The sequence below is a fragment of the Megalops cyprinoides genome, chromosome 10, assembly GCF_013368585.1.
Source record: "Megalops cyprinoides isolate fMegCyp1 chromosome 10, fMegCyp1.pri, whole genome shotgun sequence".
NCBI lineage: Eukaryota > Metazoa > Chordata > Actinopteri > Elopiformes > Megalopidae > Megalops > Megalops cyprinoides.
This window is the reverse complement of record NC_050592.1, coordinates 25,730,283-25,747,055: the sequence shown is the minus strand read 5'-3', so window position 1 is coordinate 25,747,055 and position 16,773 is coordinate 25,730,283. Positions and strand designations below refer to the sequence as shown.

Here is a 16,773-nt window from a genome sequence, read left to right as displayed (position 1 = left end):
CGGGGAAGGTAATAATATGCATGCCCCGTTAATCTTAAAAGAGACAGTTTTACACCTGATCGAGTTTTACGATCTTGCATGAAATGAATATGCAAATATAGACCATTAATTCAAGAATAACTGATATGGTTGATATGCGAAACATGTTGCGGTTTCTTAAAACCCTTTACTATTAATGGGGTCATTTTTGGTCAAGCATACAAACATACAAATGCAGTGAACTGTCACACCTAGTGGCTGGAGTCTCAAAGAGCGGTACAATACAGATATTTTTATCAGCTGTACTTTTCTAATTCTTGTGTAAGTGTGATTAAATGTCGTCTGATGCATTTGACTTACCCGTCATCTGCCGAAACCTCCTTTTCTGTCATTTAGTTTAAGGCAGAAGTTGCATGTTAAGTTAGATCTAAAGCCAGTTCCGTTCATCTTATAATTGCTGAGATTACAGTTGTGCGTAGATCAAAACATATGCTTCGACCTGTCGTTTAGCTGACGCCGCAGAAGTGCCGTGATTTTTGCCCATGAAGGGGCAAGTGTTAGTTTTTTTTGTCTCTTGCAGGATTTCTTTAGCGTGTTCCCCATCTCGCTTTGTGTCACTCACACACGCCGGAAACGTTATAGTCGTTATATTTTATTTTTCTAACATTGGTCACTTCACGTTCCCTCCCAAAATGCAAAGCTGTCACAAAGAGAAATTCAGCAAATGGTCACCGCCGCCTGGGGTCCAGGTCAGGTTTGAGTTGTCGGGCGCCAGGACCGGGCGGAGCGATGGGCGACACACATATCATATTTTGAGACGAGAAGAAATTCATGAGCACACGGGATTACATTTTAGGGTTGAGGATAGGCTCTGACGTTTCCTCACAGAAGTTTCGCTCCCGGCTGTTAACGAAAAAATAAATTGATAGGGGGCCGCGAATATTGATAATGTAGGCTGTGTTACCCGTACGGACACTTCACAACTTCAGCTCGACCCCTGCCTCGCCGGAGGAAGCAGTCTTCCACGATGGACTCTCCGTACCACTTTGAAAGCGCGAACTTGACTTGGAGCACAGCGACACAAGAGCACCCGGTATGCGCGGACTGGAAGGACACCCCGGAAGGGTCCGTCTTTCACTTGGCCAATATTTTCTTGGTCCTTGGTTTCATGGGAGGTAGCGGCTTCTATGGGCTACTTTACCTGTTTTTCTTCTTGGCGCTCGGGTTCTTCTGCTCCTCAATCTGGGCTTGGTCCGACGCCTGTACCACAGACTCATTCTCGTGGAATTTCGCTCTTTTTGTGATATGTGTCGTCCAGATTGTCCATGTCGCCTATCGACTCCGGAGTGTTACATTTGACAAAGAGTTCCAGGATTTGTACGGCTATATGTTCAAAAGATTGGGAGTGTCTCTCACAGAGTACGGCAAGATTGTGACATGTAGCGATGGGGACATCCACACCATCGAGAAGGATCACTACTTTGCCATGGAAGGAAAAACAGCAATCGATAAACTTTCTATTCTACTGTCCGGCAGGTAGGTGGGCAATTCAGACGACTAATTTAAGAAGCGTTTTTACAGTATGACTTTATATTTAAGACTAAGTGTGAAAGTGAATTAATTATCTTAATTGTGTTTGACCTTCCACAGAATTCGAGTTACGGTAAACGGGGAGTTTTTGCACTACATTTACCCCTTCCAGTTCATCGACTCACCGGAATGGGACTCGCTCCGACCATCTGAGGATGGCGTGTTTCAGGTGAGTTGCCCAGGTATTTATAAATATTAAAACATACGCATAAAGCAAAGTAATAGCTATCAAATACACAATGGTGATTATAGGCTATAGGCAATTTTCCTTATTGATACGTTCCACACTTTGTGGAAGGGGTATGCACAGTGTCACGTTGCCTTTTCTGTTTGTTTTGCCTTTCAGGTGACACTGCGAGCAGATAATCCGTGTAGATACGTTGCCTGGAGACGAAAGAAGCTCTATTTGCTCTTCGCCAAGCACCGCTACATAGCGAAGGTGTTCGCCCTCCTCGTCAGGAATGATATTGCGGACAAATTGTTCTCGCTCAACGACAAGGCGTTCGACAGCAGCGGATTCCGATACGATCTCCGCTTACCCAGCTTCTGTCACGTGCCGGCACCCGAATTAGAACAGGCCGGGGGATTTCTGACCGCCCCGGAAAAGCAAGGACAGCATATTAAAAGCACCCCGACACAGACCACAACATGATCGACCGCAGGCTGTCGTTCATTAGCTTAATACTGATTTTTGCTTTGTTCGTTGAATCACAGAGATCGCTTTCCCCCACATGCACAAAGAACAGACTAAGTTTCAACTTTAGATCTGTAGGCTAGGTTAATAGGTTAACTTCCAACCACGATCCATCCCCAGTGTGTCTTCAACTATCCAGAAGTTAGAAATCTTAAGATGATTTGTGATAGTAATTTAAAAGATGTAATTCACAAAGTGTATGAATGTAAAATGACCCCATTCTTTGACGTCAAAGACTGTCTCGGACTGAAAACTTGTGGGGGGCAGAGCGGTGGGGGGTAGCCCAACCCAACCCGGCTTTAATAAGAGAGGGTGAAAATTGACACCGAGTAACTGGATGTGCAACCAGTTCCAATTTCAGTTTTAAAATTGAATGTATGATATGAATTGACTTCATTCAGGGTGCTAAGCGACCAAAACAGTTCTCCTGACCTATGGAAGAAAGGCGCCTGGTGTTGTGGAGATGGAAGCCGGAACGCAATACTGTCTCTCGTGTACTTAAATTAACGCTCTCTTTTTTAGCCAGTTGTGGCTAAACTATTTATATCACAGCTGAACTTAGAATGTACTGTTTGCTAGCCGGGGATCCCCGCACTTCCGCCGCCAGTTTTGTCGTTTTCGTAACGTGAAAAGGCGATGATACATTTCAGTTTTGTTCAGAATAGACATCGTTTCTTCTCCAGCTGTACTCGGTGTTCCTGTTGTTTCTTATGAAATGCACCTTTATCTGTTGCTTTACTTTCGCTGAAGTTTTGCAACTTGTTTACATGGGTGTTGGTCTATAGGACCTAGTCTATAGGAGCCAGTTTACTATTAGCATAAGAAAATAGGCTGTCTTTCATGAAGATGCCATAGCATGGTATTTGCTCTGGAGAATGCAATGTGGAATTTTTATTTGACTCATGGAAGTCTCATTTCATATTGGGTTTGAATTTGGATTCTGCTATGATAACAACAGTTGTAAATATGACTTTTTATACATTTTCCGTCCGAAGAAAACAAACTTTTCACCAACGACTAAATGCATTTTGGTTAGGTGTACGGTTTTTGCAAGCAGACTCTTCAATACGTTGATTCTGATGCCTCTGCGGGTGTCTCCGCGTCGCCCACTGCGTTCGTGTTTTTCTCCGCGCTCAGCCGACCAGCCCGACAAAGCTATGTGCAAGTGAGGTCAATGGGTTTGCCTTGAAGTCTTTGTTCTCTGCAGTGCTTTACCTTTAATTTTTTCCACCGCTGTCCGTGGTACTGATTGTATGGCGCACGCACCTTTATTCACACGCAATGGGTTGACAGCAAAACGCCAAGGTCACACTATATGCTCTTTTCCTTCCGGGCAGTGCTGAGACGAGCCCAACGCATTTGTTCCTTTGGCTCAAACGTTGTGTAGATCAAGGAAATGACAAGTGTTTCTTGTTGCAAGCAGCGCGATCTTTTCTTTCAAAATCAAGACGATCACTGATAAAACTAACGCACTTTTTTTGCTAAAACCAGCACAACTGATTGTTATAGGCTATATTCCTGATGTACAAATATAATTTTCTTCAGTAAATTACTCCGGATGTACAAAGCTTACTATGCCCATTAATAATTCAAATGACCATTTAGCTGTGTGTGTCAGCGTCATCACATACAGATGTTTCAGCATATTTTGACTTTGTGCCACTCCTAGCGGAACCAGCGCTTTTCTCTGGTACCTTCATAAGTTAACTTTCAGCAACGTTGCTGTTTTCTTACAGTAATGTCATGTAATACTTGCTTGATTTTCTGGAATGAGCTGCGCTGATCTGAATTCCACAATGAGCTGTACTGATTTAAAGTCCTGCGTTGATTGACGAGTTTACTTACGCTGTCCAAACTTGTTTTTTTTTTTTTTGCAGCAGTATTACGTGTTCCATGGATAGATACTACTGTATTTCTATTATTAAAGTGGTTTAAAAAGCGATTGAAGTGGTTTTTATTTTCGTTTACTTAAACTGTCAATTGTAAAAATGCTTTCTATGAGCTACGAGTGAAACATGTGAGAATGAGAACCTCGCTTTTGTCGCCCCCTGGCGGCGGCCACCCTCTGTGCGAATGGAGATCGGCTGGGCGGTGTTGACGGCTGTTCTCTCGCTTCGTGCCCATTTTAGTCTATGCCTGTCAGCTCGCTGGAATGCGCGTCTCACGTTGAGCAGTGCTAGGCTCTCAGGCATTCACATTTATAGCCCCCTATTCTTGCCACTACGTTGTTATTCATAATTTCATCGCATAGTCGGTTTTATTTTTTATTTTAACCAGCTGTAACGTTACTGTGAAAGGTAAGTTAACTGCCTTTTCTTAGTATATATGCGGTAGAATTATTCTTATGCAAGGTCGTGGATAAGTGGCTGGCTGAAGTGGAAAGTTGTCGCCGAACTATCGCTCCACTCTATCCGCTGTGCGATAAGCGTAACATTTTACGTTACTTTCTAAATTCGTTTTGCTGTTAACGTTTTACAGTTTAGTCACGAATGAGGAAATTAGATGTGGAAACACGGCACGCTAACATACGCCAAATTAATACATGTAATGTAATGAAATGTAACTGTTATTCAGAAATGAAGCTGATTTCTGGTAATCTTTTCATCATTAGACTGAAGCATTCATTTTGAGTATTAACTCTAAAGTCAGAAGATAAAGGAGTTGTAGTGTGGCAATATCACACTTAGACTTCTGATGGAATAGCCATTTAATACCTGCTTACTGTAAGAAATAAGTAGATATAGTAAATGTAATCGGAATTTTCTGTGGCATGCTGGCCAGGTCATTTGCGGATACATTTTTTTTCCCGGAGGAAAAAAAAGCATGCCTGTACGGTATACCTGAGTGCATTTTGCTCATTTGTGACGGAGTACGCCGGTAATGTTCGGGTGGGTATCCCCTGCAGCGAATTGTTTAGCGTTTTGTAGCGTTAGATAGTATTGTTGGAAAAATTAGAGCGCCATGTCAGAGAACGACGATCTGAGTTTACAATGGTAATTTCGTGCTTGTGTGGTTATGTGAATATTTTTGTGCTTTGGAGTAAGTCTCGCTTCCGTCTTTGATGGGCAAAAACTCATTGAAATATTTGCTGAAGGCATATTTTAGAAAAGAAATAAATATAAACATATTCCAAATAAACGAGGATATTTTACAAGTTCCATGTAATTCCACCAGAATTTCTTATGATGTATACTTCATCATAGGGCTACCACATCTTAAAATGCCTTTACCAATTAATGTTAGCCAAAGAATAACTGAATGAATGAAGGTTTTTTAAATAGTTTACTAGCAACAGCATTCATGACTCAGTTTATGACGAAATGAATTGTCACAATATGTTTTATCACACCAATTTTTTTTGTCGTGCATGCCTCCTTTCTCATTCATTTACACACGGAAACTTTTCTGCTCCCAGACTGAGTAGTTTTTCCTTTGCCTTCTTGTCTGCCTTCTAATCTGTCTCTGTCTACCCGCCTCACTGTCGCTGTCACACTCTGTCTCACTCTCACCTCCCTATCTCTCCCGTATCTCTGCGCTTTCTCTGTCAGCCCCGTGAGCACAGCCTGTCCCCTCTCAGTGTCCAGGTCTGCTTGCTGCCAGCTTCACTCACAGCTCTGATCATTCTGCATTTTTGCATTGTCAAGATCTTAATTGTTTGTCAGATGTTGGGCCACACGGCAGTGTTCCTCTAAAGGGAGAGGCACAGTTCCCACTGTTGGCTTGCCTCTTTGAATGATAATTCATGTTGTATTTTCACCTAATTTAGCTGCACACATACGTTTTTGCCATTGTCCTCTGTGCCTGTAACACTTAACCTCTTCATGCTTGGAATGTGTTGGATGGCTCTCCCATTTTTCTGAAACCCTTACATTGCTGTTGCTGCCCTGCAGGGCACTTTACTGTATAATGGATTGAATGATTCAGAATCTAATTATAATTGCTATTGCAATTAGGTAATACCAATACAAATTAGAATCATCTAAATGGTCTAATTGCTCTGTGTACCTTCTCATGCGTTTCGTTAACTACTAAGTTAAAACTCCCTGATGTGCTGATTTTTAGATCTAAATATGTGCAGTGTTTTCTGTGTTCTGTTTGTTGCTTGTATGAAAATATGTTTGTCACTCTGAGATTTGTACCTTTTTAATTCCTGCCGGTATCCAGGCGTGACAGCACAGCTCTAATGGCAGGGTCTGTGGAGCTCTCGGTCTGTAGGTGATAATGGGCCCAAATTGGAGCAAGTGTTTTATTTCTGTGTATTTTGTTCAATATAGCAGGAGACCCAGGATGCACACTGGTCCACCACATTATCCAAACTATATGAATATATAAAGTGAAATATCAATTTGAATGTTGAGTAGGCTGCACACCTTTTACATTACATTACATTCATTTAGCTTACGCTCTTATCCAGAGCGACTTCCAGCACAGTAGAACGTAAGGGTAATCCTTAAAGATTGAAGTGTGATTTTTTTTGTTAAAGGTTATATCTATATTTAACATAGACCTAATATGTATTGTGTCAGAGGTCTAACCTTTGACACCACCTTTTCATACATCTGAAACATTTTACCTAATTGAATAAAATATTTTAGATGGTCTACTTTGGTGAATATTTTTATACATTTTTGGAAATGTACTGTGTTAGTACAATTTACAATACATTAATTGTTGTTTATAAAAGCATATACCGCTCACTCTGAAGTCATTATAATTAAGTATGTTGCCCAGGGTCCAGTTTAAAGAAATGATCTAATACTTATTTCTGTGAAATTTTTCTCATGGAGATGGGAACCCTCCCATGGTGTTTTGGTTCTTTTTCTTTATGTAATCCTCTCTCTCTCATACACAAAAGCACACACGAACTCTTTCCCTTCCAATACGCTGTAGCATGACTACACCTACGGAGATGACGACCGTGTTCTACACCACAATGTCGTCCCTGAACGTGAACGCGACCGGCGTCCCGGATGCGGAGCAGAATGTCACGGCCTGTGAGAACTGGGAGGAGGCCCACCACCTGCTCTTCCACCTGGGGAACGTCTGCGTAGCCCTGGGCCTGATCATCCCCACTACCCTGGGCATCCACATGATCCTGCTGCGCATCATGCTGATGGCTGGTGAGCCTACACCGCCCTCTGCTGGCCGCATTGTGACTTGCAAGGCAAAGGGAAGACCTTCACAATTGTGGCAAATGCCGTGTGAATGTTCATTCCACTCAGATGGCCCAAAACACTAAAATTCGCACAACATCTATATAAAACTGACCTTACTGAAACTGAAACCAAAATCTGTTCTGTCACAATTCTTTAGAGTAATTCTTTTCAACTTTCTCTGTCACTCTCATGTGTGTTTTACTAGTGGCCACAAGAGGGCACTCTAAAAGGTTTTTGTGATGGCAGCACACGTACCCAGTACTGAGCATGGAAATATTCTGAAGACAACTTGTCCATTCAGCATTCTTCCCATGTCATGTGACACAAGGTTGTTTTTGTTTGCACGCCTCACTTTCTGTTCCGGTCCCCACAGGATGTTCCCTCTTCATCGCGTGGGCTACGCTGTACAGATGTGCGCTGGACATCATGATCTGGAATGTAGTCTTCCTCATAGCCAACTTCATGCATTTCTTCTACCTGCTGTACAAAAGGAGACCGGTGAGCACATATATTCCCTCATACAGGCATTTAGTCCTCAAATGGAGAAAGCCACCTTCTCCTGGTGTGTCTGTTACAGTCATATGGGGCCAAGAGCTTATAGACATCTGTAATTCTAAAATAGTTAAATCTGTATTTTCAAATACTGGCCAGTTAATGTTTTTTGTGCAAATTTGCAGCTGCTTTTTTAGATCTTGTTTTCATAATGTCAATAATTCTCATTGTCCATGGTTTACAACTTTAAACACTCTGTAACTTTCTCTTCATCCAGATGTCTGCTGGAGCCATTAATGTAGAGTACTATGTTCAACGGTTTGACAGCGTTGTGCCACCTGGGATTCGAACGATTACTTTCAAAGCCTTCTCTGTGCTGAAAATGAGATGCATTGGCCGGTTAGGGTGGTTATTTGAGCAGGCAGTGACTGACAGAATGAGAACACAATTTGTGATTTGTGCAGGGAAACAGCTGAAGTCTCTCATTCTCTTGTTTTTTTCATTATTATTTTCACTCATTTTATTCCTTATGCCAGATTAAGAGTGACGGGGATCTTCCCATCTGTTCCAGATTAAGATCGACAGGGAGCTGAAGTCCGTGTACAAGCGCATGTTCGAGCCCCTGCACGTGCGGGAGGACATGTTCCAGAGGCTGACGGGCCAGTTCTGCACCATCCAGACGCTGAAGAAGGGCCAGGTGTATGCGGCCGAGGACAAGACGTCGGTGGACGAGCGGCTGAGCATCCTGCTGAAGGGGAAGTAGGTTTCTGCCCCGTGCCCCGCCCACCGCCTCCCCTCAGCATCCGGTCACCCTACAGCGCGTGACATCATCAGCTGAGCGAAAAGCCTGCTTGCAGGGAAATGGCACTACTGGTCCATTCATATGTAGCGCTGCATTGCTGTTTCACTGGTGGGATTCTTGCCTGCTGTGAGCGACGCTAAAGGTTTATTTGCGTGCCTTTTTCTTTTTGGAGCTCATTATCAGTGGGTCTTTGTTTACAGCTGATGTTGGAGGGTCTGTTGCTCTTCTATTGTTAAGTTTACTGTATTGCATAATTTCATTCTCTACAGTTGTTATTTTAGACAAACTTGTATGAAACATGATATAATAACATTCAATAAATAATTCCTATTCCTGCTCAGTTTCCTACAGCGGGGTTGTAATCGTGGCTGTGTCTCGTTGCTTTGACAGAATGAGGGTGTCTTACCGTGGTCACTTCCTCCACAACATTTACACCAACGCTTTCATCGATTCTCCAGAGTTCAGATCCACTCAGATGAACAGGGGGGAGAAGTTCCAGGTAAAACTAAGAGACTGTTCCAATTTTGCTATTCCTCTGTTGCACATAAAATAATCCTCAGCTCTGGGTAAAATTGCCAGGTATCATATTTTGCTGATAAAAATATCTCATCATGTAGATGGACCAACTTCTCCCAATCTAATAAACAACAACCCTTGTGCAAATATCACCACTCCAGTTATGTCAGGAGCCTGATGTCTTGTGTTTGTGTCAACATGAAAACATCTGATACCCAATTGGCAGGTAACCATCACAGCTGAGGAGAACTGCAAGTTTTTGTGCTGGTCCAGGGAGAGGCTGACATACTTCCTGGAGTCAGATTCATTCCTGAACGAGGTCTTCAGATACCTCATTGGCAAAGACATCACCAACAAGCTGTACTCCCTCAACGACCCCACGCTGAGCGACAAGGTGGGTTTATGCACAAAGCATACACATACAGTCCCAGTCAAAAGCCTGGACACACTTTTCTCTCTTTATTTTTGCTATTTTCCATGTTTTGGATTAGGAGTAAAGACATCAAAACTTTGAAAAACACAAATGGAAAAAGTGTTATAAACAAATAAAAACTATATTATATTTTACATGCTTCAAAATAACATTCTGTTTTTTTAAATTAAAACATTTTTTGGAAAGAAATCCATACATAGACATCAACATCATGATTTATATTTATCTAAGAAACAAATTTCAAGAATTTAAGTATTAGTCTTTAGGTCAAAATGTCTTTGAATGCATGTTTCCCATTTTCTTAATTAGGTGTGTTCATACCTTTGACTGGCATCGTACTTCTGCCTGTACATTAGACCTTTATAGCAGAAATCTTGACTGATAGATGTGAATGGAAAGCTAGTCTGATTTGCCATATGACCACAGTAAAATGAGACGTGGAAGTACTTCCATCAGTTGCTGGTCTTGAAGGACTTTTGTGTCTCAGGGACTCTGCTTTCTCTCTCAGTTACCATATTCTAGCCTTGTTTAACCTTCTCAGTCCTGACGAATTAATACTTGGAGGATTCAGTCCAAATCTAAGCCTTTTTCATAGCGATATGTCAGTTAGTTGTTAGTCAGAGGTTTGCTAAGGTCAGGTGCCACAGTAAAGGGCAAAGATAGAGTTGTAAGCAGTGAAAGTGATAGGGGTTATTTGCTGCTGGAGAGAGAGAAGGACTAATGTGGAAATGCAATGTCATTGTCTGAGAATGTGAGGATGATGACGATGACACCTTACAGGCCCCTCAGCTCTCCTCGCTCCGGACAAAGTATGTTACAGTGTCGGGTGTCTGCGCTGGGCACTGAGTGTAAGATGGCGTCATTTAAGTTCTCATGGTTGCTGTTTATGATCCTCCTGTGAAGCCATTACAATTCATTGGTGGATATTTTCCGTGCTATGGTTTAAGGAGAGACTTTTTTCTTTGTTTATTTTTGCAGTTGTTTTGTCGGAAATCTGGACAGTACATTTTCCAGAGGCAATGGAAAGGACTGACACTCAGAGCTAAATGAGGGGAACAGGGAAAAATTCATTGTTCACTACATAGACCAATAGACCTCATTTTTGAGTAACGTGTATTAGCTCATCTTGACTGGTTTTTAATGTGATTCTTTATCACTTATGTTTTCTTGTGCTGGAAGTCGACCTGGATAACAGCATCTGCTAAATAATTGTAATGTAATGTAATGGAATGACGAGCAACTTGCTACTCAGTACCTTGTGGAGAGCAGCAGCTGAGAGAGTGTGTTCAAGCAGCCTTTATGATATGCACTGTGTGCATCTTACCATGGCAGCTCTCACAAATGAATGGCAAATATCCACTGTGTGTTTGTGAGTCAGGCAGTGAAGAAGATGGACAGGCAGCCCAGCCTGTGTTCGCAGCTCTCCATGATGCAGATGAGAAACAGCATGGCCAGCACCAGCGACACGGACGACGTCCTCAACCAGTTCCTGCGTGGCGGCTCTGCGGGGTCCTCGCTCCGTAAGTCCTGCCTACATAACCCTCCAGGAGGAGGCCGGGTTAGCGTTAGCCCTGCTTAGAGACCCCGTAACATCTCATGCACTGATTAGCTCTCCGATCAGTGTCTAATGTCCTGATTGGTCCCCGCTTTTAGTTCTCTCAGACACTGATTGGTTCCCAGTTCCAGTGAATAACAGCTCATTGCGCCATAATCCCTTTGTCTTGTTGCTTCCCTTTCTTGTTGGTGTGTGTATGTGTGGACCCTTCACCAAATGGTTTTGATTGTTTGATGTTCTCTCTCCAGTTGTTTTCCAATAAGAGTGATGGTGGCAGTTCTTGGTAAGGGGGCTGGCTCATCTCAGACAGAAACTGAGCGACAGGCAGGCACAAAGGTGCAGAACTGCCGAGCCAGCTGTGGAGAATGTTCCAGCAACATCTCTGTCACATATGCACACAGATCTCTCACAGACAGACATCTCCCTGGAGATATGAGTGCTGTTCTCTTCAGAGTACATTTCACAGTTTATTCTAACTAGATGAGGTTATGCATAACACGTAACAATGCAGGCATTTTCAGCCTGAAAGTGTGAGGTCCCTGACTTCAGGGCTCCCACATGCTGACCCCAGGACACAGAGCCCAGCATCTCTGAATACTGCTGCTCCACACTGCTGCTCACTGCTGTGCACTGCTTCCCTGTACAATGCTGAAAACCTCTCTCCTAACACCTTGTCATGTGCTTATGCATGTGTGAACGTATGTATGTGTAAAGAAGTATATAGAGATGTCTCATCTAAACAGTTAATTCCTTACATTACATTACTGTAATTTTGCAGACACTCTTATCCAGAATGACTTAAATGGATTATGATTTTTACAGGTTATCTGTTTATACAGCTGGACATTTACTGAGGCAATTGTGTACCTTGCCCAAGGGTACAAAATCAGGGAATCAAACCAGCAGCCTTTCAGTTACAAGCCTTGTTCTTTACCCCTATGCTACACTATCACCCAGTTCTTGGGGCATTAAGTGCAGTGTCCTCCACCTGTTCCACACTACTGCTCTGACGACTGTTTTGCATCTCAGCTCCACACTCTGCTCCTCAGCAATACTTACTTCTTAAGCTGCTCAGTTTTGTCTCTTGTTGGTTTGCAGCTCAGTCTGTGATGAGGCTGTTGTCTCTGGTCCATCTGTTTAGCCTTCAGTCCAAAGCACAGATGGGCTGGGTATCTTTTTTAAAAGCCGCTGATCGACAGCGAGTGGTGAGAGTGTCAGGCCTTCCTAATCTTCTTCACTCCTCCTCTTCCTCACCCATCCCGGACGTAGCACTAACAGGCACCTAACTGCGTGCTCCACAACCCCTTCTTATGTCTCCTGAGGTTTCTTCTTTTTCCCCTGAGGTTGTGTCAACGTTGTGCTGACGTTGTTTCCTCCACACCTGTCCCCTTCCTTTCTGTCCCCTTGCAGCAGTGACACAGTCCATTGTGTGTGGCCAGGCCTGTCAGCAGGTCCCCTGACAGAGGGGAGGAATCGTAAGGCTGCCCTCCTCCTCTCCTCTTCTCTCACCCACTTTTTTTCCTGCTCTAAACCTTGTGATTGAGGTTTGATGTTAAAACCTTAAAATTAAAACAACAACAACATGAAAGCAATCAACCTTTGGATGAAATACCAAATAAACCCAAAGAATGAACCCCTCTCCCTGCTCTCCCTGTGGTCTCCCAACCCGAATGAGTGTTAGGGTGCTCCTTTTAACCTGGATGCTGATGCAATGCACTGCTAACTTTGTCACAATGTAAATCAAGAGTTGACTGTGGCATGAAACTCTTAAAAAATGCATGCTACTTCTGATAATACAGCAGCCCTACTCCTTCAGGTATGCCTGAGAAAAGAGAAATGCTTTCTTAAATGACATTGTTGTGAAAGCGTAGCCCTGCGTGTCACTGGGTCACGTGTCATACATATTGTGAGTGTCTCATGAGTGTGTGTGTGTCCTCCTCATTATGCCCATGTCCACCATGCAGTGTTTGTCTGAGGTGTTTGTGTTTGCCATGTTCTTAGCACCTCAGCCACATTTTGTGCATGTCAGGGATATTGTTACTATGTCAGCGATGTTGTGTGCACATCAAGTATATTGTGTCTACACATGCATCTCAAGCAGTGTTTTTTTTCTCACGTGTTGTAAGCACGTCCTCTCAGAATGGCTCCAGATTACATGATTGAGAACGTCCCAGATGAGAGGGAGGAACTTTCACTTGCTCTTGATTACTCCCTACAACCAAGTGTATATGCATTTACCCTTCATATTGGTCTGATATCCCAGGATTCCTTTAGTCTGAGAGTATACTTGAGTGTGTACTGTGAGATTTTTTAATTTGTTCCACTCACCTGAAGCTATACTGAAAAACTTCTCATTTTTAATCAAATTTATTACAGGTGATATTGAATTTTTCAGTATGAATGAATATTTCTAGCACACAATCACCAAACAGTGCTTACATTGGGTGAATGATTTCCCTATTATTCCCTATTAGCTGGATTTGTCTGGATATCGGGTGGCATTTTTCAAGTGTTTGAAAAACTGAAAAAATGTTTGAAAAACAGAACATTTTATCCCAGTAATTAGTCTTTTTTACAGTAAAGCCAAACATTACTGGTGACTGTCCCTCACTACAATGTTCAGCTAACCTACTGACTTAAATTATAAACAATTTAATGTTACATAGTCAAAACAGGAAGATTTATGGGAGTAGTAGTCTCACATTAAAGAAATATTTTGCCTCTTCAAAAATATTGTGCTGATTTTTGCATCTTACGTTGCAGGTTGACTCAGTGTTACCTCTGTGCAGTCCTGTAATTTCCAGACAGTGCTTGTCAGAAATTGTAAAGGCCAGTGGTGGATAGTACATGATTTTTTTAGAAATGTGTAGTGTCAAACTCCGCTTATATTTGTATATAACGTTTATTTGCATTGTTAGCATTGTGTTTCCAGTGCAATTTCCCATTGTCAATGCGTGTGCCATTTCCACGGTTTCGTGTTTTTTGTTTTGTATCATTTTTGTGTGTCTTGCTGTCGTTTCATCGTAAATGAAAGGCTCTGGAATGATGACAGTGGAGTGTGTCCCAAATGTGATCCCTAACAACCAGTGACCTGACTCATTCGCTTGTATGTCACACGCTCGCTCGGACTGGGTCTCGGCGCCTGTCAGCCATTTTATGTATGTCGGCCATGTCGTGAGCACGTCAGCCATGTTGTGCGCGCCTGCCGTATTCTGTACATCCTGGCCATGCTGTGAGTATGTCGGCCATGTTGAACGTCAGCCATACTGTGTGTCGGCTGTGTCTAAGGCATAGCCTTGCTGGATGTGCATTTTAATGCTTTGTATTTTGTTGGTGGATACACACAAGCATCAACAAGAAGAAACTGAAGATGAGAGAAGACTAATAGATAAAGAAACTGAAATTTGTGACATTTATTCAAGAATCCTATAAGTCCTTAAATAGGAAAATTTTGTTTCTGTGGAAAAATGTCACTGAAACGAAAGACGTAGATTTTTGACATTCTAGTATTTCTACTGAACATCATATTATTCATTTGCTCAAGCCCTTATATCCAGGGTAACCTGCATAACGTACATTTGGCATTGTGTTCATTTTGTTGTACAGCTGGTTATTTGATGAGGTATATTGGGTGAACTTCCTTGCTTATGGATACAACAGCAGCCCTTCTTCTGGTATTTAAACCTACACCCATCTATCTACTGTGCCTGTAGACTTGGTTGTGTGCCGTAATCTATTCAGCACACTCCTCCTCTCCTGGAGTTGATTTCTTTTTGCTGTTTTTTCAGAAAAGTCCCCCATGACCAAGGCCTCAGGAAAGATGAAGCCCATTGAAGAAGGTATGGAAGATGATGTCTTTGAGCCAGACTCCCCAACTAATAAGAGCCCCGCCCCCAGGACGTCCAAGGAAGACTTGGAAAAGGTGTAGTGTTCCATTTTAGATTCGCTACTCTCCTGGGCAGAGGGGTACTCTTCCTTACCCCCACCACCGCCCATAACCCACAAAGCCTCAGAAAAGCACATACTCAAGACAGATAAGAATGCTGACATATTAACATTCTTGTCAAACTCAGACCAGAATCTCAGAAAATGTTTCTTTTCCCCTCTGCTCTGTTGTCTTTTTTCATTTGCATTTACTACTCAGTGAATATTATTGCAAGCCTGCTACCACCACAAACACACTTGAATTCAGTGGATATTTGAATTTAATTATCATAATATAATGTCATGTTATCGGGTCTTGTGGCAGGGTAGGTCATCCACAAAGTGATTAATAAGATAAAAAGGCAGTAATATTTATGTAAGGACCACACAGTGAGCCATAGGGAGAAAAGATGAACTTCTACAAAGTTGAAATTTCCCCATGAAAAGGATGGCTGTAAATATATTCACACTACCAGGGTTACAGTGAACATGTCTGCCCCACCAACCCCTGATCCGTGTTTGTAAAAGCTATTACAAAGTATTTAATGGAGCCAGTGTTCCTACTGCAACTTCAGTACAAGCCTAAATACAGCTGGTATGCTGATGAGATCAGCCTTCGTATAAGAGATTTATGAGTGACGAGTTATCTGAGGTCTTCTTTGTATCCACAGAAAGACCACTAGCAGTCGGTCGCCTTTTGTTTGGCACTGAACTCCCAGGCAGAGACTAAGGACAAACACATCTTCTTAGCAATTAGTTCTGCTGCTCACTCACAGTTAGATACACGATAGTGGAAGGAGTGGCTGGCTCCCATTCTCGGCTGTGGTCATCTGCTCACATTCCCTTGGTCTCTGGGCAGGAGGTGGACAGTGGAGTCTCATCTTAATTTGAAATTCCAACAAGTTTTGGTCTTCTTTCATTACAACCCATTTTCATTTTTTCTCCCCACAAAATTTAGGACAACTTAAAAGAGAACACTGGGTAAAGGTGCCTTAATAATATCAGCAACGATAATAATGGCAACATTGTAGTATTGTATTATGTTGCACAAACATATGATGGAGTATTTTCCTTATACTTTTCTGCACTTGACATTGTCTGAATAGTACACGTTTTCCTCACATAATGTGTGGTGTCCATATGCTTCCTGATATCTCTTTTTCTCATCTAGACTTGTTCAATGGTGCCTTTTAAATCATGTTTCTTTAACTGCAAGCTTCTCCATGATGTCATAAAATGCATTTTTTTGGGATTTCTCTAAAGAGGAGGGGGTAGGGGCACTAGAGAACACTGATGGTTGGAATCATTGTATTTTTACATGCTGTTGCTCACTAATGGTGTTGTGAAAAGCTGAGTCTATGTGATAGAGAAGATTAGTGTACACAGTGAAATACATTTTTTGAAAAATAAATCACATGGCAATTAAGTTTCTATTATTCATTTCCTTACTGTTCCATCTAGTGTCAGACACTTGGAATTGTCTTGGGCTGCATAATCTATACCATATAACACTGTTGCATTCTGGGAGTGTTTGAAGAAATGAAAAAGCATTTTACATTTACATTTACATTTATTCATTTGGCAGACGCTTTTATCCAAAGCGACTTACAAGTGAGGTACAGTACAAACATT

The 16,773-nt window shown here is 42.2% G+C and overlaps 2 protein-coding genes across 3 annotated transcripts; both read left to right on the top strand.

The window, feature by feature from the left end:
- Positions 1–807: 807 nt before the first annotated feature.
- On the top strand, positions 808–3,920 carry popdc3 (popeye domain containing 3). Its single transcript, XM_036539247.1, has 3 exons — positions 808–1,515; positions 1,630–1,738; positions 1,916–3,920. Exons 1-3 carry the CDS (start codon positions 1,007–1,009, stop codon positions 2,219–2,221), a joined length of 924 nt encoding a protein of 307 aa, XP_036395140.1. The 5' UTR covers positions 808–1,006; the 3' UTR covers positions 2,222–3,920.
- Positions 3,921–4,423: 503 nt separating this feature from the next.
- bves (blood vessel epicardial substance) lies at positions 4,424–16,555 on the top strand. Of its 2 annotated transcripts, XM_036539263.1 has the most exons (9): positions 4,424–4,560; positions 7,154–7,383; positions 7,793–7,917; positions 8,483–8,670; positions 9,104–9,212; positions 9,456–9,623; positions 11,041–11,182; positions 12,628–12,692; positions 15,006–15,074. In XM_036539263.1, the coding sequence occupies exons 2-8, from the start codon at positions 7,155–7,157 to the stop codon at positions 12,675–12,677; spliced, it is 1,011 nt and encodes a 336-aa protein (XP_036395156.1). In that variant the 5' UTR covers positions 4,424–4,560; position 7,154; the 3' UTR covers positions 12,678–12,692; positions 15,006–15,074. The 2 variants fall into 2 exon arrangements, with proteins under 2 accessions (XP_036395156.1, XP_036395155.1); XM_036539262.1 differs by lacking the exon at positions 12,628–12,692 and having other exon boundaries at positions 15,006–16,555.
- The last annotated feature ends 218 nt before the right edge of the window (positions 16,556–16,773 follow it).